Source organism: Neoarthrinium moseri (genome assembly GCF_022829205.1).
Source record: "Neoarthrinium moseri strain CBS 164.80 chromosome Unknown scaffold36_Wmoseri_CBS_16480, whole genome shotgun sequence".
In the NCBI taxonomy this organism is placed as follows: Eukaryota; Fungi; Ascomycota; class Sordariomycetes; order Amphisphaeriales; family Apiosporaceae; genus Neoarthrinium; species Neoarthrinium moseri.
In genome coordinates this window covers 29,311-53,371 of record NW_026055150.1, presented here as the reverse complement: position 1 = coordinate 53,371, position 24,061 = coordinate 29,311, and the positions used below count along the sequence as shown (strand labels likewise).

General features: G+C 52.0%; 8 protein-coding genes across 8 annotated transcripts; 5 read left to right on the top strand and 3 right to left on the bottom strand.

Annotated features, from left to right (window-relative positions):
- Positions 1–281: 281 nt before the first annotated feature.
- JN550_008495 (uncharacterized protein) lies at positions 282–1,489 on the top strand (the record flags this gene model as incomplete). Its single annotated transcript, XM_049320462.1, has 4 exons — positions 282–704; positions 772–841; positions 907–1,119; positions 1,176–1,489. The coding sequence occupies 4 exons, from the start codon at positions 282–284 to the stop codon at positions 1,487–1,489; spliced, it is 1,020 nt and encodes a 339-aa protein (XP_049169427.1).
- An 870-nt stretch (positions 1,490–2,359) lies between these two features.
- Positions 2,360–4,135, bottom strand: JN550_008494 (uncharacterized protein; the record flags this gene model as incomplete). The annotated part of the gene is made up of 1 exon (XM_049320461.1): positions 2,360–4,135. One exon carries the CDS (start codon positions 4,133–4,135, stop codon positions 2,360–2,362), a length of 1,776 nt encoding a protein of 591 aa, XP_049169426.1.
- A 1,210-nt stretch (positions 4,136–5,345) lies between these two features.
- Positions 5,346–7,396, top strand: JN550_008493 (uncharacterized protein; the record flags this gene model as incomplete). The annotated part of the gene is made up of 4 exons (XM_049320460.1): positions 5,346–5,653; positions 5,739–6,060; positions 6,126–6,418; positions 6,616–7,396. The coding sequence occupies 4 exons, from the start codon at positions 5,346–5,348 to the stop codon at positions 7,394–7,396; spliced, it is 1,704 nt and encodes a 567-aa protein (XP_049169425.1).
- A 1,027-nt stretch (positions 7,397–8,423) lies between these two features.
- On the top strand, positions 8,424–12,967 carry JN550_008492 (uncharacterized protein; the record flags this gene model as incomplete). Its single annotated transcript, XM_049320459.1, has 3 exons — positions 8,424–8,684; positions 8,744–12,016; positions 12,068–12,967. The coding sequence occupies 3 exons, from the start codon at positions 8,424–8,426 to the stop codon at positions 12,965–12,967; spliced, it is 4,434 nt and encodes a 1,477-aa protein (XP_049169424.1).
- Positions 12,968–13,390: 423 nt separating this feature from the next.
- On the bottom strand, positions 13,391–14,572 carry JN550_008491 (uncharacterized protein; the record flags this gene model as incomplete). Its single annotated transcript, XM_049320458.1, has 1 exon — positions 13,391–14,572. One exon carries the CDS (start codon positions 14,570–14,572, stop codon positions 13,391–13,393), a length of 1,182 nt encoding a protein of 393 aa, XP_049169423.1.
- Positions 14,573–15,134: 562 nt separating this feature from the next.
- On the bottom strand, positions 15,135–17,214 carry JN550_008490 (uncharacterized protein; the record flags this gene model as incomplete). Its single annotated transcript, XM_049320457.1, has 4 exons — positions 15,135–15,754; positions 15,818–16,128; positions 16,180–17,066; positions 17,131–17,214. The coding sequence occupies 4 exons, from the start codon at positions 17,212–17,214 to the stop codon at positions 15,135–15,137; spliced, it is 1,902 nt and encodes a 633-aa protein (XP_049169422.1).
- Positions 17,215–18,108: 894 nt separating this feature from the next.
- JN550_008489 (uncharacterized protein) lies at positions 18,109–19,683 on the top strand (the record flags this gene model as incomplete). Its single annotated transcript, XM_049320456.1, has 1 exon — positions 18,109–19,683. One exon carries the CDS (start codon positions 18,109–18,111, stop codon positions 19,681–19,683), a length of 1,575 nt encoding a protein of 524 aa, XP_049169421.1.
- Positions 19,684–23,089: 3,406 nt separating this feature from the next.
- On the top strand, positions 23,090–24,061 carry JN550_008488 (uncharacterized protein; the record flags this gene model as incomplete). The annotated part of the gene is made up of 1 exon (XM_049320455.1): positions 23,090–24,061. The coding sequence occupies one exon, from the start codon at positions 23,090–23,092 to the stop codon at positions 24,059–24,061; it is 972 nt and encodes a 323-aa protein (XP_049169420.1).

Here is a 24,061-nt window from a genome sequence, read left to right as displayed (position 1 = left end):
TCAGCACGCACGCCACGCACGTCGGGTTGATGGTCTGATTGCGAAGCACCGTCTCTCCTCTTCTTTCCGTTTTTCTTGCTCTCTTCTTGTCACTCCTTCGACGGGCCCTTTTTCATTCCCACTCTGCTCGAGACAGACGACCGACGCGACCTCGCCGCCGTCCTTGTCGTCCTCGCCCACCGTCTCGCGCGCGACCTCAGTTCCAGTTCGAGGCGCCCTTTGTTCTCTCTACTCCCCTGGACCTCTCCCTCGGCATCTGCACATCGACCCCAGTCGGCGCCATGGCGACCTCACCCCCCGCGGCTCTCTACGAGTCGTTCCCCATCCCGACCATCGACCGGCCCTTCGGCATCCACCTCTGGCCCATCTTCAATAAGGCCTTCGAGTATGTCGCCGGCTACCCTGCCGACGACTTCAAGTTCGTCGCCGGCGAGACCCCCATGTCGACCCTGAAGGAGACCTCCATCTTCGTTGTCATATACTACATTGTAATCTTTGGTGGACGCGAGCTGATGCGGAACCGCGAGCCCTTCAAGCTCAAGTCCCTCTTCCTCATCCACAACTTCTACCTGACCGCCATCAGCGCCAGTCTGTTGGCCCTGTTCATTGAACAGCTCCTGCCCACCATCGTGCGCAGGGGGCTCTTCTTTGCCATCTGCGACCACGATGGCGGCTGGACCCAGCCCCTGGTTGTCCTGTATTACGTACGTCTCCCCGCGCGCCCTGTTTGCGCCTCCGCTCCGCGAGCTTGATGTGCTGACACGCCCGCAGTTGAACTACCTCACCAAGTACCTCGAGCTTCTGGACACCGTTTTCTTGTTCCTCAAGAAGAAGCCCCTGAGTAAGCTTTGCGCCGATCCCCCGACAAGTTCCGTCAGAAGACTCGTTGCTAACAGATGCTGCCAGCCTTCCTCCACTGCTACCACCATGGCGCTACTGCCGTTCTCTGCTTCTCCCAGCTCCTCGGCCACACCTCCGTCTCCTGGGTCGTCATCTCCCTCAACCTGGCCGTCCACGTCATCATGTACTGGTACTACTTCCAGAGCGCGCGTGGTGTCCGCATCTGGTGGAAGGAGTGGGTCACCAAGGGCCAGATCATCCAGTTCATCATCGACCTCGGTATGTTGCTATCACACTGCGTGGTTATTTCCCTCGCGTGCTCACCGTCTTCACAGGCTTTGTCTACTTCGCATCCTACACCTACTTCACTTCGACCTACTTCACCTGGATGCCCAACCACGGCAAGTGCGCCGGAGAGGAGTTCGCCGCCTTCTCTGGAATGGGCGTTCTCAGCTCGTACCTCGTCCTCTTCATCTCCTTCTACTTCGCCACCTACAAGAAGGAGGGCAAGGCGCCTAGTGCGCGCAAGGCCGTCCGTCGCATGTCGCAGGCCCCCGTCCCCGAGCCCCACACGGTCGCCGCCGCCGTCTCCGGAAGCCAGACCAAGGCCAAGTCCAACGGCGTCACCACCCGATCCCGCAAGGCTTAAGCGACTGTTGTGCGTCGGCACTTCGGTGACTTCTGTTCTAGTTTCGGGCCTACTCCCGTGGAGTGGGGGGCGAAGGCAAGCTGGACTTTTGAGACAAGAGGAGCGCCTCCTCGTGGGGCACCATTTCTCCAACACATTGTATTAGTGGCTTTTTGGCATCTTGACGACCTGGCGTTTGAGCGGTTATCATGAATCAACGTCAACTGGACTCGTGGCGGTTGATCGCGTGTGTAGATAAGTGTACGAAGCGGTGGTGGGCGCCGAGTAAAGGGGAGCGGAGGGTTAGATCATGGTCATCTGAGCGGAGGGCTGTTTGCTGCATCCGTAACGAGACGGCTTCATCTAGATGGTTTTGTGGGTGTCGTTTTACATATAGCCGTGTAGGCGGATCGAAGCCAGGCAATTGGGCTATCCGCAATGGCCTATAGAAAGATACGGTACTAATAATACAAATAATGAATCTACAAAGCTTGTGGCAAGTCGAGCCGTTGCTGCGTCAAGTTTTTGTACATTGTGGTTTTTATTAGCAGTGTGTTCGATTTGGAATCAGGAGTGGCAGACACATACTACATGCTGTACCGCTGGTGTTAACCTGGGTCGTTCAACCCATCAACCCATCATCTAAGTCAAAAATTCCAGGTGTATCTCATCAATTGCAGTTTTATGGGTCCCCAGTGAGCACGGGGAGTAAAGTTGTTGAGCAATCAGTGCTAATAGTCTCTCATTGGTTACTCAATTTATAGTATAATTTATTACCAAGGTCGAAACAATGACTATAAGTCTATGGACATTGGAAGAGTCTTCTCAGATCGCCGTATCTTCGCAGCTGTCAACGGCGAATACGTAAAGGGCCTCAGAAGCCGCCTTGACTCAGCGCAGATCTTCCTTGATGAACTTAGCACCCATCTCGGCGACCGCATAGACAACTGCCTGGGGATTTGCCGTTGGCTCCAGAGGCACTACGCTCGCATCGCACACGCGAAGGTTGGAGCAACCATAGACCCGCAATCTGTTATCCACCACGCCACCCATAGCACGTGGCATCATGGAGCATGTACCAGTGTAGTGGTAAGCGCCGTCCGCGGTACGGCGGACGTAGTCTTTCGCTGCCTCTAGGTCCGTGAAACGCTTCGAGTACGGCTTCAAGTAGCGCGTGAGGGGCTCCGCGCGGCTGATCATGTCCTCCGTAAAGCGAACCTGGCGCGCAAGCACCTCGAGGTCGAGGGGGTGCGACAGGTAACGACAGTCAACGGTCAGTCCTTCACTCGTGCCGGTGCGTTCCCGGTCGGCGCTGGTGATATGCACCGAGCCGCGGGAGAGCGGGTGCGATAACTCAATTGCAACCGAGACGTGCTTGCCCGGAGCGCGATAGGTCGGGCTTGGAGCGTCGAAAGGCGCATATGCTGAGCCAAAGACGTAGTTGCCCACTGCTTCCGAAGGACTGGTGAGAACAGAGCGCACGAACCTCTCGTGTGCGGCGGCAAAGGCCGGCGTGGTCGCTGGAGAGCCAGAACCGGCGCCTAGGGCACTGAAGAGCCCGTCGAGCTCTTTGCGTCCCTCTTCAGAATGGAACTCGGGCAATGGAAGCTGGGCCATTGTTACCATGTTGCTGGTTGCCATAGGACCCGTCCCCTTGGTGGCATAGTCCTGCATGGCAGCACCAACAGCATCGGCTTCCTGGCGGAAAAAGGCATCGATCGTGTCCACATCGTCGCGTGCTTCAAACGTCAGTCCGGTGAAGAGGTGATTCTGCAGGTTTTCGCCAACGTGCGGATTGTCGACTACGACGTTGATCCCCAAGCGCTGAAGTAAAGAACCATCGCCTACACCAGAGAGCTCGAGGAGTCGGGGTGAGTTGATGGCTCCGGCAGAAATGATCACCTCTTTGCGAACTCCAATGGTTTGGGTAGATCCGTCCTTGGAGATAAATTGAACACCCTTTGCGACAGCATCGGCATCTGTCGAAGGTCTTTCAAGAAGCACCTTGGTCACAGTTGTCTCAGTTCGAACCGCCAGGTTTGGTCTCGATCTCACTGGATCTAGATACGCATTGGCGGCATAGCTCCTCTGCTTGGTGCTAGCATTGATACTCTCCGGTGCGATGATTGCTCCTCCGAGACGGCCGGAGAGGGGATCAGTCCTTGGAAACCCCACGGACTCAAGGCCGCTGATCCAGGCCTTTTCCCAAAGAGTCTCTCCCGTGGCAAGTGTAAGTTGGAGGGGACCTTGGCCTTCAGCCACACCCTGGGACTTGTGTAGAGTAAATGATTTCTTGAGGGCCTCCTCGTACGTAGCGTAGTCCCAGCCCTCATTGCCAAGATTCCTCCATCCTTCCACATTCGCCTTGGACGTGGACGTGAAGAGGAAGCTGTTGATGGCGCTAGAACCCCCGAGGGCTTTTCCTTGCGGGATTGTGATCTGTCTCTTGAGGTCTTTCTCTGGGACCGTTTGGAATGTCCAGTCAGCCGGAGAATTGGACAGCAACGGCCAAGCTCCTGGAGTTAGAGTATTCGGGTCTGCGCTACGGTCCTGGCCGCTCTCGAGGACAATAACCTGTAAGTTTGGGTCCTCAGAGAGGCGATTGGCCAGAACAAGGCCCGAGGTCCCGCCACCGATGATGACAACGTCGTAAGTCTCTGATGACATTTTAGTGATTGATAGAACACAATGGCGCCAAATCAAGGAAAGAAGAGGACAAGAATTGCTAATTCTCCCAGGGGGGTCTGCTGTCCAATAAATCAACTCAAAAGAAGTTGCAGAATGCTTGGTAGGTGGAGGGAAGAGATGACTCTGTTCACAAGTCTGTTCGGCTACTCAATTTTGACGGATGCTTCATATGTAGAAGGAATCTTGGTGTTATTACTTTTTAAATTTATGTATATCCCTATCACTGTAGACCAACCTTGGAACTCATGCACTAGGGTAGCACTGCACGCAGTCCAACTAATCTCGCGATGATCTGACCTAGTGACCGAGTACAGGACGCAAGGCATGAAAAACCAGGAGCGGAAATATGGACATACTGGACATGGATTCTTCCAACTCGACAGCCCCACAAATCGATTGCATCCCTTGATGCATGCGCCGCTTTGCAACATAGAATAAAGGGACGCGGGGGCCAATGAAACTGTCAAGGGAGGACAGGCTCACAGACACATGAGAGTTCATAAACGACATTTTCTGGTAGAGAAACACCCCCCGGAGAGTGCCACTGTCTGATAACCTTGGCCGTCCTGCACGATTTGACCAACTGCATTTGTGTGAAGTTTACATGCGAGGAATCAGTCGACGCTGCAACTGTTCGGTCGGTGACCATCGGCTTCGGAAAGGCCTGCAGTGAACATAATTGGCTGAAAATTGAAGGCTGCCACTGACTTCTCCGCATGGCAAACGGAAATGTTAGCAGTCGCTGTGGTCAGATATACCTAGTTTCGAACGACACCCGGCCTGCCGAACTGTTAGTTCCTCGCTGCATGAAATTAGATGCTCCAGCAAGGCAAGGGACTTGGAAGCGAATTGATGAAACTTTTCAAAATAGGGCAATATCTACGGGAAATGGCAGAGGGAGGGGCGGCGAAGCCGATTAAACCTTGTTATATACTTAATGAACAACTCCGGTGTGCTGCTGGCTTGTCTGCCCCATTTTCGGAGACTAGTCGATCTTGGTTGTACCGACTACGAACGACAACGTACACTGCGTACTACCTTGTTAACAAATATTCTACCTAACCCTGAACAGTAATCTAGTTTTGGACCATACGATAATTTAAAGCAAAAAGGTATTATTCATCAATCCCTTCATAGTTCGCAATATTACAATTTTGGATGCTTCTCACCAGAAATCGACATCATAGACATGACGTCCGAAACGGTGGACATGAAGATCGAGTCAAACATCGCATTACAAGCCGACACTGAAGTCGAAGCTAACCCTGATGTCGACCAACCCCAGCTCCCGACTGACAAAATAAGTCGTGAACCTCAAGATCAGTACGCCTACAACCGAGATTACCGATTCTGGTCCATTATCCTAGCTCTTTGTACGATGCAGATCCTGTGTTCTCTGGAGAATACAGTCGTGGTCACCTCCCTTCCCACCATTGTCAAGCAACTAGGACTGGGGAGCAGCTATATTTGGGTCACCAATATATTTTTCCTGGCCACGTAAGCTCAGAATCCTCGCACGAAGACAAAAACTGTCGCCTATTCTCTCTCTATCATGATATAACCTCTGCTGAATAGAACCCAGTTCCATTGTGCAGCCGCTCACTGGCCAGCTTGCAGGCCTCTTCGGACGCAGGCATGTTGCACTCTCTGTTGTCGCCATCTACACACTCGGCAGCGGTGTAGCTGGAGGAGCAAATGGGCCAGCTATGTTGATCGCTGGTCGCGCCGTGCAAGGTGCCGGGAGCGGAGGTATGACGGCCATCATGGGAATTGTCATCTCCGACCTCGTCCCTCTCCGGCTCAGAAGCAGTTACCAGGCCATCCTCGCCATGACGTACGCGATCGGCATGGCCATTGGGCCCGTCGTGGGCGGCGCTATTGTCCAGAACACGACCTGGAGATGGGTTAGTGGCACTTGCAAATGATGTCTTGCACTGCAATTGTAGTCCACTGACCATGGTTTCGATAGGTGTTCTACATCAACCTGCCCTTTGGCGGGGTCTCTCTGGTCCTCTTATGGCTATTCCTACGCGTCAAATGGGACAAGGAGACCAAAATAAGAGAAAAGCTCAAGCGAATTGATCTCACAGGCAACAGCCTCCTGGTGGCATCCACGGTTTCGGTACTCATGGCGTTGACTTGGGCAGGCTCTGAGTACCCATGGTCATCTTATCGTGTTCTTGTCCCGCTAATCGTCGGTCTTGCCGGCCTGGTTGGTTTCTTCTGCCTTGAAGGCTCTACATGGGTGCTGGAGCCTGTGATGTTTGTCTCCCGCGACCTTTTTTTTTTTTTTCAACGCATCAGTCTCGGGCCATGTCGATCTGTCGGTCTCCATTTCAAAAGTTGATTGTGACTTCACCGAAGGCCGTGATCATAGTAGCCCTATTTCATGGACTTCTGTAACATTTCCTTCAGAAAGTGTTTATGGAAAATCATCCGCTGACTGAGACCATTGGCAGGCCGCTTCGTCTTTTCTCAAACCGTACCTCCGCGGTAGTATACGCGAACACCTTCATCATCTCGATACTGAACTACTGGATCTTCTTCTTCCTGCCTCTCTATTTCCAAGCCGTCCAGCTGTCAACACCCACCCGCTCTGGCGTACAAATCCTGCCCATCACCCTCATTGCCGTCCCTGGGGCCGCAGTTGGAGCGGTTGCCTTGTCAAAGTGGGGCAGATATAAGTTGCTTCACATCATCGGCTTTGCTTTCCTCGCTGCAGGTATAGGCTCCTTCTCCGTGCTTACCGCAAACTCGAGCACAGCAGAATGGGTCTGCCTTCAGATCCTCCCATCTGTTGGTGCCGGTATGGTCCTGGACACGCTGCTACCGGCGTTCCAAGCAGGTGTGGATGAAGCAGATTCCGCGGCCGCTGCAGCAAGTTGGTCGTTTGTCCGCAGTTTTGGCAACATCTGGGGCGTCGCGATTCCTGCAGCCATTCTCAATATATACAGCAGTCAGTACGCTGCCGATATGATAACGGACCCCGCGGCGAGATTGGCGCTCCAAAATGGAGACGCGTACTCCAGCGCAACGCGGGATTTCGTGGAGTCCTTTCCTGAGCCTGCCCGCGGTCAGATCATTGAAGTTTTTACAAGAGCGCTGAGTAAAGTCTTCTTGATCGGCATCGCATTTCCAGCACTGTCCTTCATCCTGTCTTTCATTGAGCGGGAAGTGGAGCTAAGAACAACGTTGGAGACCGAGTTCGGTTTAGAGGGAAAAGGGAAGATACAAAGTTAGAAAGGGCACCCTTAAGGGCATACTTCACGTCAATGAAGAGAGTAAATCAACTTTCTGCCTTATAACAAGTTTCGATTTACATCACTACTGATCAGGTTCCTGGCATTTCCGCGATATGCCAACGGAAACTTTTACTGGCTTACTTCACGCATCTGTGGTGAATGATATATCGAGTATTCGCCCCCAGTGGTAGTAGCAAGCAGCCCAAGTTGAAAGTTGAAGTAGAGCCGCAAACTTCGCTTTCATGGCTGCTGCAGCCTTACAGTGTGTTTCTATTCCGTTCACTCAGCATTCGCATTATTAGTTGGTCTGTCCGCTAATTGACCACCATCGCCCCCGTTGTTTTTTTGGGTTTACTTGCTCACTTGAGTGTCGACGTCGTCGAAATATCGCGATGCGTGTGCCACGTATCTGACATTATGATGTATGGTTCTACTAAGGACGCAGTTTGTTATTGCTGGGCCGACATGCCGACAGATCCCACGTATCTTTGTTGAATTCACACACTCCTTTGCCATTGGTGACACCGTAGCACGATCATTGGCCCTGGGAGAGAACGGCGCCTTTGCAACGTGTTGCCAAAAAAACAAAGCGACTTTGCGTCAGGGAGCTACACAACATCAATCGCTATATATCGTCCGATGATCTATCGTTGAGAGAGGTCCAAACCTCTGGTTCCACAGGTGCGGTCTCTGCACAAGGCAGAAGCAACTTCACACTGCTACCCATCTCATTCTTGCTCTGGGTGCCCTATTGGCAGCCTGTGTGGCGCAGGACCCCCCAAATTATTCCCCACCAGCCACAGCGCTCCCGCGCCTCGGACCCCTGCGGCGCCGTGGCCAGCCAGCAGCAGCAAGGCTCCCAAGGTCCTGGGCGAACGTCGATCGTGGAAGTGGCCCGGGACGATCGCTTAGGTGAGAGAAACACTATCGCGGGCGGGCTCCTCTACGATTGCACAGCAGGGCGAAACTGACTATGGGCCCGGTCCTCTTTGCAGCGCGCATCGTTTTGGGCTAGAGCGGCGTCGATGAACCCCAGCGCTCCCCGATCCCCGACCAGCAGCAAGAACCCTCGGAAACGGCCGGCCAGTAGTACATCTCGAGCGCCCTCGACGACGGCCAAGAAGCGCAAGTCGCGGGCAGCGCCGCCCCAGGAGACCGCGGACGAGGACCAGTACTGGACGATCAAGGGCATACTGCGGCAGAAAACCGAGAAGCGCAAGCTCTACTACCTGATTGAGTGGGAGGGCATCGACGAAAGCACGGGCAGGGCATATAAGCCGACCTGGGTGGGTTGCGCAATACGGATAGACTACATATAGTGGCGCACGGCTGACACCATTGGTAGGAACCGGCCGAGAACATCACGTCCAATGCCATAGCGGAGTGGGAAGAGAAACAGCAGCAAGCGCAAGGTGGTGCATTGGCATCCTGTGACGAGACGGCCTACCCGTTGCAAGCCCAAGCCATCATACAGGAGCCAGGGACGCGGCCTTGGACGAGCGAGACTCGCACACCATTAGCTGGTGTTTTCGCACCTGGCAGCTTGGCCGAGGTACGCGAGGCCAAGAGAAGGCGACTAGAACAACGACGGGACCGCCGTGACCGTACATTGGTGCTTGATTCGCAGGACGCCGAAGATACGGAGGAGCCATCACTGGGCGTTCCAGCACGCACGACTGCAGAAGCTCCCCCCGAAAATCTAGTTGGTAGCCGAAGCAAGATTACTGTCGAGCTGTCGCGGCGGCCGGGATTCAATCCCAACGACTACCAGCAGGTGCAGCTGTCGCAGGCCAGCCAGAGCCAGACTGCCACACAATCAAGTCAGAAGCTCTCCTCTCAAGTGTCCAGTCCTGAAGTCGGACCGGCACTGGGACATCTGCATAGCAACCGTACCATACCGGATTCTCAGGAGGTGTCGGGGTATTCAATATCCGATACGACCAACAGCGGCCCCGGAGCGGACCTGTACGCATTGACGAAGAGTCAAGATAGTGTACCGAAACTTGCGGCTCGCTCACGAAGTGAGGAAGCCACTGTGCCGGATTCTCTATCGCATATACCGTCCCGTCAACTAGAGCCGGCAGCCAGTCAATCTGGGACTATACTATTCGAATCAGCATCAGCGCCGCCTGCTGGGCCCCCTTTCGGAGATATTTCCAACCCAGCTGGCGACGAGTCGCAAGCAACCCATAGCGCTGCGTCACTATCGCGAGGACCACAGTTTACGCAGGATCCTGGCTTTCTTAGTCAGGTACCCTTCCACTTTGACGAAAGCGCCCTGCCAACTCCGTCCGGCCAGGAAGTCGATTCCCAAAGGGAGCAGCCACCCGAGCCTACCTCTCAAATTCTCCAAACCTCTGGCTACTCGACGCCTGCAATCGCTAGTGAATCACATCGCCTTTCACAGGCTTCCCCACAGGCGGCTCAAATAGTGCCCCGCTTCGCCAGTCACTCGGAGGCTTTTCAGAGCCAAATCGCCGAACCGGATTTTAGTGTCTACAGTGACCACGGCGAAAGCACGGCAGAACGGGACGAAGTCATTCCAGAGACAGCTCATCTGGCGAGCAGAACCGTCCAGTTCTCTCAAAACTCAAGCCAAGCTCTCAGCGAGTTAGATGGTAACACTAAGATTTCATCATCTGCCCCCCAAAGCTACGAACACGCTTCACCCTCTGATTCGTTGCACGTACACATTTCTAAACAATCCATAGACAAGTTGTCTGAGGTTATTGGAGTCGAGAGTCTCGACGCTGCCGCGCCTCGTTTTCTTTCTTCCAAGCCACTTGATTTTGTTCTGCATTCATCTGACCGCACGGGGCGAAGATCTAGTTTATCCCCAAGACGGTCAGTCACCCCTACAGGCAACATGGATGACGCGCCAACGACAAGCTCGACGCCCATGTCGATGAAGGAGAAGCTGCGACTGATACGAGAGCGCAACCTGGGGCCCAGAAACTCCAACCAGGTGCCGAACTTGGCTGTTCAGGAACCAGCAAACACTCTAGCTGATGACCACACCGCTCATCCCGAGCAACTGGCCGAATTCGCCGAGCCTCTAATCTCGCCATCCATCCTGGTGCCTTCCGTGGAGACAGATCACCCGGAGGATGCTGCACTCCACGCGGATTTCGTTGAAGAACACAAGCCTGCAGATCATCTGCCGATGGAGACCCATATGTTTGAGAGCTCCACCATACCAACCTCTTTCGATGCGATGCCTGAGGAGCAACCTGCAACATTGGACCCGGCCGCATTGACGTTGTCGATAGATCCTCATCTGACTGGGTTGGCGCCCGCACCCGAGCTTGAGCCGGAGCTTGAACAGACCGCAAGCCCCTCCATTCCAACTGACGACGACCAGATGCCAAATGATCATCATGAATCGGTCCTTTCCAATTCTGGCGACCATGAAGCCTCCAATTCGAATGTATTGCCGAACGTCTACATTGAAGATGGTGCAGACGAGCATATCCTGACTCTTCCCCTGGCCAGTAATATCCGTCCGCAGTACGTCGAGATCATCAAGGAGACCAACGATGACTTGGTGGCCTACAACGCTGCTTTTACGACCCCTCCGTTCAGCACTCCTGAGCCGGAATTGGTTGCAAAGGTTGATAGGATGTTCGAGCGTCTCTTTGATGTCTGTGATCTACCGCCTTTCCTGGAAACGCTACCACAGATCACGCCAGTCCAGGTTACAAAACATGTCAGAAACACTAACAGCAAATTCTCGTTTGTTGGTCACTTCTTGGAGAACCTGTGCAACGTGGACTCTCAGAAAAGTGTCCTCATATTGGCCCGACCAGGAAAGATTATAGAACTGCTCAACAACCTCGTCACTACCGAAGGCTACCATCATGTTCAACTTCGAGGCTCCAGTCTTGTTGAATCCCCTGAGCCCCGAGAAAGACCTACCGTTATGGTGGCGTCAACGTCTGACGACCTCACCCTTATACATAAGGACTTTGACGTCATCATTGCCTTTGACCACACTTTCAGACAAGATTTACTACCCACCAGAAATCAAGAGGCGGCTCCGATTGTTCTGGCGCTTGTCACCAGCGCCAGCATACAGCACATCAACATGCGAATATCTGAAAAGATTGAGCCTCTGGGTCGAAAGAATTACCTCATGCTTGCTCTATGCGCATCTGTAGAAGAAATTACACACCCGGAAGGTCGCTTCCCCCAGGCCCATGAAGTCGCCGAGCTCTTCTCCAACTACGTTGAGAATCCCGACGATGAAGAGTTCTACTGGACACCGCAGGAACTTCCCCAGTCAATTTTTGAACACATTGCTGCCAGTTCCCAGGCTGAGGGGACCAACTCGAGCCTTGTTCCCATTGGAGTCATAGGACAGCCCCCCAGCCGGAAGCGCTCACTTGTAAGCACACAAATCACTTCGCCGTCCCAACCTAACAACTTTAACAAGGAGCAGGACGACCAAGATGAAACTGAACCTAAACGCCCGAGGATAGCCCAGCCCAACGTGATCACAACTACAATTGCCATCAGAAATATCCCCGAGTCTCTGGGCGGCCTCATCGGTGAGTCAAGTAATGAGGGCAAACCAACTGTGGGGATCACTGTCGAACAAGCTGAAGCTTTAGCGGCGAAGGTAGGTTGATCAGCTTGACTTCACGGCATACACTCAACTAATGCACCCTAGATCGCGAAACTGGAGGCAGAATTGGAGAAAATGCGAGGGCAACGCGACGTATTCCGCGATCTGGCAGATCGGACGAAGTCAGAGGTTGAGAATTGGACAGCCTCGATGAACAGAATACAACCAAGGTATATGGCTGCACTCCGAGATCGAGGCATCTTTCAAAAGAAAGTTGACGACAGCTTTAAAGAGAAGGGAGAGCTGTCTTTGCGTGTGCAGTCACATGAGAAGGAAATTCTAATCCTTCGAGAGACAAACACAGAACTTCAGAGGAAACTCTCTGAGGCAGAGGAGTCTCTGATAAAGGGCGAGAACCCCGAGCTTGCGAAAATGGTACAGATGGAGAGGGACACGGACGATGCCAAGAAAAAGGCAGCCGACCTTGAGAAGAAGCTCAACCTTTCCCAGAGCGACTGCTCGTACGCCCGAGAACAGTACCAGCAAGCATCACAGCGCGCACTCGAGCTCAAGAAGGAGAACGACGAGTTGAACAAACATGTGATTGAGCTTACACGAAAGGCCGATAATAATATCGTCACGATCAACCAGAACCAAGACCGGAACGAAGTCCGCGAGCTCAAGCGCTTGCTTGAAGACAAGAGCACCATCATCCGAGAGCGGGAAGCAGAACTCAATCGGGTGCACCAACAGCTTGCTAGCGCCAAGAACGGTCGAAGGGAGACGAGGCAGAGTAGTGTTCCGCGAAGTCCTAGGCTGGGTGTGTCGAGCCCCAGGACCGGCAGAGGAGGGGCAGTGGTTCCCAGCGGGTCAGCAAGCCGCGGTGCCAGCCCAGCGGCGCCTGCAGGGACGTTTGAGACTGGTGGGAGTCTAATGCCCGGCATCGGGAGTCTGTTCGCCGGCCAGCAGCAGGGCAACGGGCGGTTTGCTCATTTGCGAGAATAGACTCGCCGCATGATTGGACAATGTGTGCTGGGGGCTGGTCTATGGCTCTGAGATGAGCATTGTGTCCGTGGATGGACGGAAGGTGGCGGTAGTTGGTTTCCTTTGTCTCCTGTCTCTTTTGATCATTGGTACATCGTAGATTCGTCATGCACATACCCAGCCTGATCGGATAGGAGAGCACTCAGGCAGCTCTGGAGTTGGTAGATCGCTTACTGTTATTCGCTCAGTTAGACGTGCGAAATGTTCCAGTCAATTGAAGCACGTTGTAGTTGTAGGGAGACATTGTGGTAGACGTGAAACGCCCCTCTCTTCCCCATTACCTGGGGCCTACCTAAGGTGATAATAGTTCCTCATTGCTTCTCATGAGTCATGCACACTGGATATTTCGTAGCCAGTCTATCGTCTACAGTCTATGCTTTCCTTCTAGGCCGGCAATCCATAAGTGGGTAAGCAGAACCCATGAATGAGATCTCTCCTGGTTTCCCAGGACCAAGAAATATCCGTGGGCACCGAAAGCCACGGCTCAAACGGGAGTCTAGTATTATCCCTCAAGTTCTGGCTTCCATCGCCGGAGCAGCACATAGCATATTGCTGCTCAAGCTGCGGGACTGCCTGCCGGTACCGCACGTCGGTCATCGGCCGGCTGACCAGGTTGCGCTCCTCGAAGTTAAGGACCGCATACACGGCATACTCCTGCTCCCCACCAGCGCCTTCGCAGCCTTCATCTACCTTACGTCCGTCCGTCGTTGCTTTAAGTGACCTGCCGTCCTTGGTACCGTCGGTCCAATACTGCCGGCTACGATCTCCCTGGTCCGCGAAATCCGACGCCCTCCATCCGCCCCTGAACCATGGTAGGAGGCACACACCCCGCCTCATGACCAGGTCTCGTACGCTGTCCTGGTCCCACTCTGCCGGGAGCACATACCGCTCCGCATCGCGCGGCACTGGGGCAAGCCGGTGTTGCCGCACATGCCGTTCGTTCACCGTGAACCCGAACCCAAGACTCCGCAGCGGGCCCGTTGCGTCCAGCACCGCGAGCGTGAGGGTCTTGAAGGCCTCGTCGAGATCCCCCCACTCCTCGAGGTCGACGCTCACGTGGCGCGCACTCAGGGCCGCGGCCAGGAAGAGCGCGCCTGGGCCGCCAGTGTGCAATGTGTCCGGGGTCCCCTCCAGGCTGGCGCCACTCCAGAGGTACGGGCTCGGGAAGTGCATGACATCCCGGTCGCGGTTGAAGTGCGGCGCCGCGTCTGAGCCGCCCCCTTGGTCCGGTGATCCTTGGACACCCTGGTCCGGGACGACGCGGGCGAACGCCTCCGGCCGGATCCGGAAGTTGGGGTACTGGGGCCGCAGCTCGCGGTAAGTCTCCTGGTTCGCGAAGCACACGGCCGGGATGCGCAGCAGTGTGTGCGGGCGGTAGGGCCCGTCGGCGGCCTTGATGTACAGCTGCGACCACCAGTCGCCCTCGGAGGCCCAGTTCCAGGCGTCGAGGTTCAGCTTGAAGCGGAAGGGGATGGTGCGGCACGGCAGGGCGTGGTGCCAGACCTTGAGCCGGAGCTCGGTGGGGAGGAGGGGGAACAGGTGGAAGCTCGGCGCGCGGCTCTCCATTCTGCTGTGAATGGACTGGAAGGTTGTAGACCCTCAATAGAAATCTACTGACCAGGCCATACGATTCAGCGGGAGAATACTATGCATACCCACCTGTAGGTATACCTATACTGAGATTAGGCCCGATATGGCCTGCTGAGACAGGATTATGAGTGTGAGCCTGCAAGGTGGGGCAGACCTCCTGCTAGTTGGCGTTACTGTTAGGGGACAAATGTATGCAAATGGCTTATTCCGACGTCGAATTTCCACAAGAAGATCCACACAATCAGCCGAAAGGCTCTGTAAGGGAATATACGAGTCCAGAAATGATTACATAGTGTCTCTTTCAGGAATATTTCAAGAACTATTGAGCTGTGTTCTGTGCATGGTAGTTAGGGCCAGCGCTTCATTTGTTGCCGGCTTTAGTTATCGGTTTGCGGTTTGCGGTTTGTGGTTTGCGTTGAGCAACATAACAGACATGGCAAACAATATATTAAAATATGAGATTGAGCTCAGTAGGATATTTGACTTGCATTCTATCACCCTCTGGCCATGCTCTCCCCCGTCTTGCCAGACAACAACGTCAATTTAAACTAGGCCCTGAGACCACCTTTACCTCCACTTCTTGATCGATATCTAAACCGACAACAAAGTTGGTGGTACCTTGACCCGCGCAGAACTCATCGCCGTTCTTCAGATACAATCTGGCAAGAGGGTCACAGATTATACGCTCTACACCGTGGAAGACGCTCCGAGCTCCCAGCCCAGGTATGTACTCCTCGTGAGCAATCGTGGCGAACACTGTAGCTTCACGTTTGACTTCAATTTTCACCTGTCCAATGTAGACGTCTTCGTCTTTGTTGGGAGCCAAGTATACCGGCTTGGTAACGTCTGCTTCGAAGTCCAGGAATGCCTTGTGTGCCACAATTGTCTGTTCAGGGGGAGAGAAGACAAGGAACGGAAGGAACTCGGTGATGCGTCCTGTAATCGGTGCCCCAAAGTGGGTTATGAATTCTTTCCGAAGTAGCTTACAGAGCTTTTGAACAAGCTTATCCTGCGCCATTTCGTCGTCGGAGTCGAATAGAGTGTCTCTGTATTCCTTGCAGAAGGAGTGTATCGTTTCGTCTAGTTTATTAGTAGCCAGTATCCATATTGTGTTGGAGCAATCCACACGTGAATCATCACGCCGATCCTCATACCGACCTAAGACTATGCGTTAGATACACCAGGACCAAGTATGTTTATGCAAGTGGTTGTAGGACTCACCATCCTGGAATGGAATCAACAGAGTGTTGTGGATCTCTTCGCCGGTTTTTTCGAACTCGTCCAGGAATACGATACTTCGCTCACCACTCTTGCGAGACAAGAAATTGTTGAGCGGCGATCCAGACTCCCAACCTTCGTAGGGCTTTCTTGGACCGAAAAGTTCATTCTCACGCTTGAATATAGTACAGTCGACCTCATGGATGTCCAATGACATCAAGCCACCAAATTGTCGAGCAAGCTCAGTCTTTCCATGACCACTGGGACCAGCAAATACAAGTACTAATGGTCTTTTTACCTGCCTCGCCAAGTAACTGTGTTACCGTCAGCGGATTATTTCACATTCTGTAATTGGCACGACCTACGTGAGCAACTTGTCGTTGAGCCATCTCGTAGCAATCGACTGTCCAATGACCATTTGATATACACCAAGAACATCTTCGGAGTTTTGACGCTGGACAAGCATTTTCTCTCGTCCTGAGTACTCGCCCTTCTTTCCGGCCCTGTACAACTCATATCGTTGCGTTATATTTAACGCAGCAGCCAGATGTGCGCGTATGAGGGGCGTACACCAAGCCTTGTTTTCATCCATGATATCGTGCAAGTGAATGCTTTCCGGGCCTCCTTCACGCAGGTCTTCATGATAAGGATCGTAGAACGATTGAGGAATACTCGTAGGTGTGGCACCACATCGAAGAAGGGTTGCCAGGGTCTGGGTGTTTGTGCGACCTGTATTGGTCTGTTGTAGTATGGCAAAAGCAATCAAGGGAAATTGGTCCTTGCCACATGTTGCATTTGGGTCTCCCCCGTGCTTGATCCATTGGCGTATCAAGGAAATTTTGTGAGTTTGAACCACATAGAATATTGCAGGATACCCTCGGATCAATGTGTTGATGGTATTGCGGAGCTTCTTGGCGTCATAACACCCGAGATACTCGCGCAGGCGTTCAGGACTGATTCCTGCTTGAATTGCTCCAACAAGTCTCTCTAGCTCAAGCGCGCAAAGTTCATCAGATCCGCTGTTGGTCAGCTTACCAGGGTTTGGAATGCATGGCAGAGTAGACCAAGCGAAGTGTCGATCCTCTTCAGCCGCCGAAGCTATGCTGCATTCCCCTACAGCAGCATCGTAATTCTTGGACTCAGTGCGAGAGATTGCGCCAGGTGAAGCTCTGTCGCTCTCCTCACCATCTTGAAGCTCCTCTTCCAGGAACCTGTATTTGGCGATGGCTTGTTCTAAATTCCCTTCGCACATCTAATATTTCGTGAGTATTAGCGACCGACTATATATGAGTTTTGACATAAGATGCTATGTGTACCTCTAGCAGGTTGATAGCCCTGTGATAAGAGCAGCCTGGACATGCTTTCATAACCTGGCCCGCTTCGTATGATGATATCGCCATTTTGTACTGGATACTACAAAGCTGGCGTTTATCGGCGCAATGCAGCTCGCCACCGCGGACACGCTGTAATATTGAAGGTTTCGCGGCTGTAGAACAGTACAGCCTACTTTTGAGGCAGCGAGGCGCCCACAGGCTTAGTAGATGGCTGTTTTGCGGTCAGCAGCTACGCAATCAGCTGGTATTGGTATACTCGGACATATGTACCCGCGATCTCAGGTGTTCTACGGGTGTCGAACTGAGTCAAAGGGGTAGAGAGTAGTTAAATGGGTCTCGGTTCAAGAAGTGAACGGCTTGGAAACAGTCTAGGTGGAGCAAAAAGGTTGGGTTTCTTCTGACTATAATATGTTTCCAGGGCTGGAATTAGTGGCTGCCACCGCCACTCCCTGCTTCTAACGTGCTCTTGGTGATGCCTTTTCTTTTTGGGATTTATTCGAGCAGCGCACCAGCCAATCCACTATCTTGTAGTTATTACCTTGTCACCCAATATTGCCTCGTATCAGGCAACATTGGAGCCTGACAGCGATGCAGGAGGCCCACCACGAGGCCTTCCACTGCGGTGGCATGCGCCTCCACATTGGTTGAGACGCACTAAGTTTTTCTTTTCTCTTCCTGGTTTACATTTTGACAGCGAATAGCGCGCCATTGAAAGGTCAGTCTGCCATAATAGGACACCCTACTTCCTTTGATAACGAGCTGGAGCCATGGCCGCCTCTGGCCCCTTCAGCGAAGTGCCCCGCACACAGAAGAAGAAAGGGGGTTGGTCCCCGTTATCTTCAAAATTACCCATTTCGGCTTCAAAACACTTCTGGCGGTCTTCCTTTCAAATAATTCACCTTACCCTTTTGGTTTGACCTCAACGAAAAGACGCGACGTGCGTGTGTGGGATCGCTTGTCATGTTTACACCAGGCCTCACAGATAATTCATCGCCGAAGGCTGTACCAACACCGGCGAGCGGCCCTCGTGAAAACATATCGCTGATGATGAGGCTGGCATCTGAAGCAGTCAAGAGTCCTGAAAGTAACGTTGGCCCAAATTTAGGCTTGACGACGCCAAGATCCAGTATTGTTTCACTTGCGACGGCCTTCAAGGCAGCTCGAACACCAGTATGCAATGCTTCCGAGCCAACCGAACCTGAGACATGGTCCCTCACAGAGAGGGCGCTGGACATGAAAGTCCTTCAACTCGCAAATAAACTCATACTTGAGCGAGAGGAGCGTGAGAACCTGTGTCAGGAAATCAAGTGTCTACAAGCCGACAACAGCTTACTACGATCAGCCAATAAAAGTGACGCTCTCAAACATGAAGAAAATGCCGTATATCTCCAGCGGGCTATAGACGAACTTCAGCAATCGATCAGGGGAATGCGCAATCAACATCACTCTGAGAGTGAGAACTACAGAAGGGTAACCGATAACCTTCTTTCGGAGCTTGAGGGATACAAGGCACAACTTGCGACTGCCCAGGAAGAAAGGGACACGAGTTCGACTTTAGCTCAGGAATCCAAGGCACAGGCCAGCAATGCAAAAGCCGCATTTGAGTTACTTTCCAAGGACATGGAAGATTCAAAAATGATTCACGAGTCAGAGATTCGATCACACCTTGCACAACTTGAGGCACATAGACACACGATATCTGAACTTCAATCGGCTCTTGAAATTGCAGACAATGCGTCGAAACGTGAAAAAAGGCTCGCAGACCGCCACGAAGAACACATGGCGAATATAACAGAGTCGCATGATGCCGAAATAGAGCGTATGCAGAGACTACTTGATACCAGTTACAAAACACTACAAGAGTTCCAGGACGAGTTGCACCTGGTCCAAGAGAGTCGAGAATCACTCATAGGCGAGCGAGACCAGGCATTGGCAAAAGCACGACGACTTGAAACCAAGAAAGCAAAGCGTGGTCGTCAGGTCGATTTCGTGGATCAACTCGTTATTCTTTGCGTGGACGCTAGTAACAGCTCGCAAGACGTATTCCATCAGGTTAAGCAGGTCTACCGAGACTTGCTTGTTTTTCTAAAAACCAAGAACAGCGACACAAAAGTAGCAGTGATTACTCATGGACATCCCAATAACCTTGATGTGGCTCCTCCAGAAATGATCACAACGACGACTTTGCAGCTGCTCAACAGCGTGAACACCGCAGGCACTGAGGATTACTCTTATTGCCTGAGTAAGGCGAACGAGATTATTGGTTCACGCATGGGAATGGGGAGCGTCTTCGAAACCAAAGTGATTATCATGATTGGTGACGGAAATGCTATTTGCGACAGTAGTTCGGGCATCGAGGCCGAAATTCTCATACTTCAACGCCAAAACATTCCTGCTCACTCCGTGATTGTCCCTAATGGCTCAAAGCGGTTCAAAGGCTACACGATGACGAAGATCTCGGAGGAGACTGAGGGCGTGATTTTGACTATTGACAATTATTTATCAGAGTTGGACAGACTCTCTGCAAGGATCTAGGCTGCTAGGTTTGCACTGATCTGGGGAATCTGGGGAGTGGACTCCGAGATTGGGAAGAGGTATTGTTTGCACTTCTTATATGAGCAATTCTCACACATCTTGCCTTACACCTTTAGTCTTTACCTTCGGATATGTGCACTTAGACTGGGCCTCTCTGCGAATTCAACAAATGTCCATTCAGTGACAGCTGAAGCCAATCGTCCACGCTCTGGGGTCCTTGGGAATACTAACGCCTGTCGAAAACAGAAGCACTGGACGCCGTCGGCCATCTATGCCTTAATTTATGTGTCGATACTGGGCAGAATCACAATAGTAGTTGAAACCTTTATGAGTGGCAGCCTTCGTCTCCTCTTTAGAACAGCGAAATTCGTTGACTCTGCTGTTCTGTTGTTTTATGTTCGAAGACGCATCAGAGGCTGGCCATCTTTTGGCGGTATCCCACATCGCTTATCCACCCCCACATGGCGTATCCCACATCGTATTTCCGACGCTCACTTAAGGTTGACCTCGCCCACATCGTTTCATTCTACACATCATCCACCCCCCTACCGTGTTATAATTCCATCGTTGCCATTCCATGGGCTAATATCCCACATCGGTCATCATATGCATTGTTGAATAATTGACACATCGCCCTTGCATAAAGGCCATTATTGGCAGTGACACAGATATCAGGCATGCCGGGACGTTTCGCCTGTCAGCATATCGATTGCCACCGGTCGTACAATCGAAAGGAGCATCTTGTCCGGCACGAAAAGAGCCACGAACAGCTCCGTCCTTTCCGCTGCAACTCCTGTGGTGCGAGTTTTTACAGAAGGTGAACATTCGTCTTATATTAGAAGTACTCGATACTGACTGCTTTGTAGAGATCTATTGACGCGACACGTGCGCTTAAGTTCGAGGTGCGCATCGCTGCCCATCGAGCAAGAGCGGCTATCTCATGGGGTCAAGACATTGAAGCGTCTAGGGCCGCCTTCTGAGTCTCGAGAGCTCGAAGATTTGAATCGCATCCCCGCAGCTTACAGTAATGTCTCGGCTCCCTACGGACCACAAGTGGGCTTCTCCCAAGAGCCAAACACTGGGTTCACCAGTGTTACCAGTAGACAAGTACTGGAGCGGGCATACTTCTCCCAGTTCCATCCACATTGGCCTCTTCTGGATGAGACCACATATATGAATACACCCCAGGCACCTCAATTGGTGAAGGCTGTTTTATTGGCGGGACTGTGGATGATACCATCGCATGATGCGCGCTTGGAAGCCAGGAATCGACATAACAGTATGATGCAGGAAATGACCAAAATACTCGTACGTTATATTCTGACAATACAAATGGACCAAGAATTAGGGCGCTGATGAGAGCATTCTCAGATTGGCAAGCAACCGCAAAGAACTCGTTGGACGTGTCCTTCATTGGACTGCTTGCCGCAGTTTCAAGCTTTTCTCATTCCGCTCATTATCTCAACCTACCGAGGAACCGAGGACTTACTCAACACCGTCATGGCTATAAAGCATTTGTTCGATATTTTCCAGGAAGCAGGTGTCTATGAGCAGCGTAGAATTGACGATTCGTCTTCAGACTCTGTTGTTCGCGAGCAGTACCAGAGGTAAGCTGTTCTGACCTATGGGTGTTTATCACATGTCTGATTAGAACAGGCTTGGACTCTTACACTACAAAGTCTTTCTTCATTACAACTTTCTCCTGAAAGCTCAATTCTCTCGGGCAAAATCACTGCAGTATTTTGAGCCCAAAGTTTTGCAAATCCGTGTTCCTTTGAGTCGTTCAAAGCTACGTGCACAACACGACACTTTTAAGGGCTTGGTAAGTGATCTAACAAAAGGCAGTCAAGTCAATGAGACATCCCAAGCTGCAATAGCAGCTTTAGTCGCCTGGGACTTTTCACTTGGGATGATATTTGCTTGTATTGTCACACACATAGACGAAGATGACCATAACTCGTTGATGATGAGGATCGAGCCAAACTTGTTTCTGCATCTTAGAGGATGGTGGAAAGACCCACAAGGGCCAGAGAAGTCTTGAGTTGGATGATATAATACAACGACAACTGTTACCAGCTTTCTATCGTTTCATAGTTTTTCAATCCACTTACATGTCTGATGACGTGAACATGTGGATGCGATGTAGCAGGAGGGTTCCTTTCACTCTGATGCAAGGACATACTTATGATCTATACGAATCTTGACCGCCATTATATCACGGCATCGTTATCGACTGTATAGATGGCATAGGGCGCTCCTTGACTTTTAGTCACTTGCATGGTGATATACCGAGGAGAAAACAACCCACTGATGATATCATGCACGGTCACTTAGGCGCACAAAAAGCTTCAACCAACCATCTCGTCTGGATCATTGACTACTTACACGTACCAAAACCTTTGAGGGTCCTTGTACACGCTGTCCGAGTTTCTTGCGCGGAGAGCTTCCACGCGTCTCCTGGTGCTCAACTCCCAATGTATCGTAGGCCACAATCACGGTATGTGGTGCCAAGTCAGTTGCGTGAGACCGAACGAGGGTGCATCGCGCCTTTATCATCTGATTCGTGAACTCCTCAATCGTGTCATAAGAAGCTTCTGCCGAGCGAACATTGATTAAGGAACCATAGCACCGCACCTCCTGGCAAAGGGAGCTTTCTTCGGCGTCGCTAGGTATCTTAGTAAGCCGAGTAGCAAGTTGAGCCAGGCGGATCCCCAGAGAAAATAACATTCTCTGGTTTGATGCTTAAAGAAAGGATGTAGCGGAAATCATAGCAGCTGGGAAGCGCGTCGCAGAATCAGACGAGAGTGGGTATTGTGTGATGACTGACAAGCCGCGAACATGGTTTCCGGACTTGCTTCTAAATGGCTTCCAAAAAAAAAAAAAAAAAAAGGGGAAGAAGAACAAGGGAAAAGAAAAGAATGAGTATTCTTTCTCTTGCAACGATCAACCATGTTAAGAGCAAGGCGTAGGGAGTGTGAGCGATTGAATCAACAATGCCGTCGTGCTCTCGAGCACAAGCGCCACGCTCCGCTGCGTATTAAGTTAGTGGTGGCCAGGATGGCCTGTAGCTGAAAAGAGGCTAGGGAGGGATTTACTGGGTACTCGGAAGTACCACGACGTGGTCTTCGCTTCTTAATAGTACTATTATGGCTCTAGGCGCTCTAGCGCTGAGACCAGAGCCGCCATCTTACGACTACAGCCAAGACAGCTGAAAAAAGGGCGCTGGTGGCGCAGAATAGTTGGCTTCGGGACAGCTGAGTGGACCACTTAAGTAAAATGCATCAATTTCTGTAATCTCCAGCACAACTAAGAGATAAATACAAGCACGCTCGTTCTGCAGTTCTCAACATTGCACTCGCCGTGGTTTACTCTGCAACACCATCATTCCAGCTTTCCGTATTCGAAAATGCGTTCATTCCTTTTGTCCCTCGCCTTGTGCGTGTTGGTGGATGGCCGTGCCTGTCGCTCACGTTCTGCCACCGCCGTGTACACGACATCTGCTCCATCCTCTCATTACGGGTCGCATACATTGTCTTCGACCTCATCGATAGCATTTTCGGCAACATCAGGCTCGCCCAGTGCGTCCACAGTATCATCTTCTATTATATATGAGTCGTCGGTTGCCTCGGGCGCTTCTTCGACCTCTACGGAAGAGGAGTCCACAACGAGCACTCAATCCTCTTATAGTACGACGACGACGCCCGGAGACTCGACTACCAGCTCAATCGGGCCATCAGCTACCGCCTCGCTCGATTCTTCGAGTATGACCTCCGTGGTGTCGTCATATACTTTCGAATCCTCTTCATCCACAACCACCTCAGAAGAAATGGCATCAACATCAACATCAACATCAACAACAGCCTCCTCCTCTTCTGTGGAGAAAACGACATCAACGTCAACATCATCATCGACCCCGCTTGCCACATGCGAGAGTGGAAACCGGATTTCCAACCCAAGCTTCGATAATGGTAGCCTTTCGCCATGGTCTACCGCGGTCTGGAGCTATGCGTCTGCGGACGTCGCGAGCGGTTGCGACGCTTTTGGATCCAACTACTGCGTGCATCTTGTACTCATGGGTGCTCATGACGAAGAAGAAGAAGCCGATGTTATACAGACCTTCGACACTGTAATCGGCAACAGTTACAGTTTGAGTCTTGACGTGAAGGGATCATCAACTGTCACGTGCTACGTAAATAATGCTGTTGTGAAGAGCTGGAGTGTCGCTGCCACTAGCACATGGCAACACTACGTTAGTGCTGCCAACTTTGTTGCGTCTTCTACACAAACAACTATAACCTGCCAATTGGTCGACTCCGGCAGTAATGCACAATCCATGTATCTCACCAACTTTAACGTCGAGTGTCAGACTGCAGCCTAG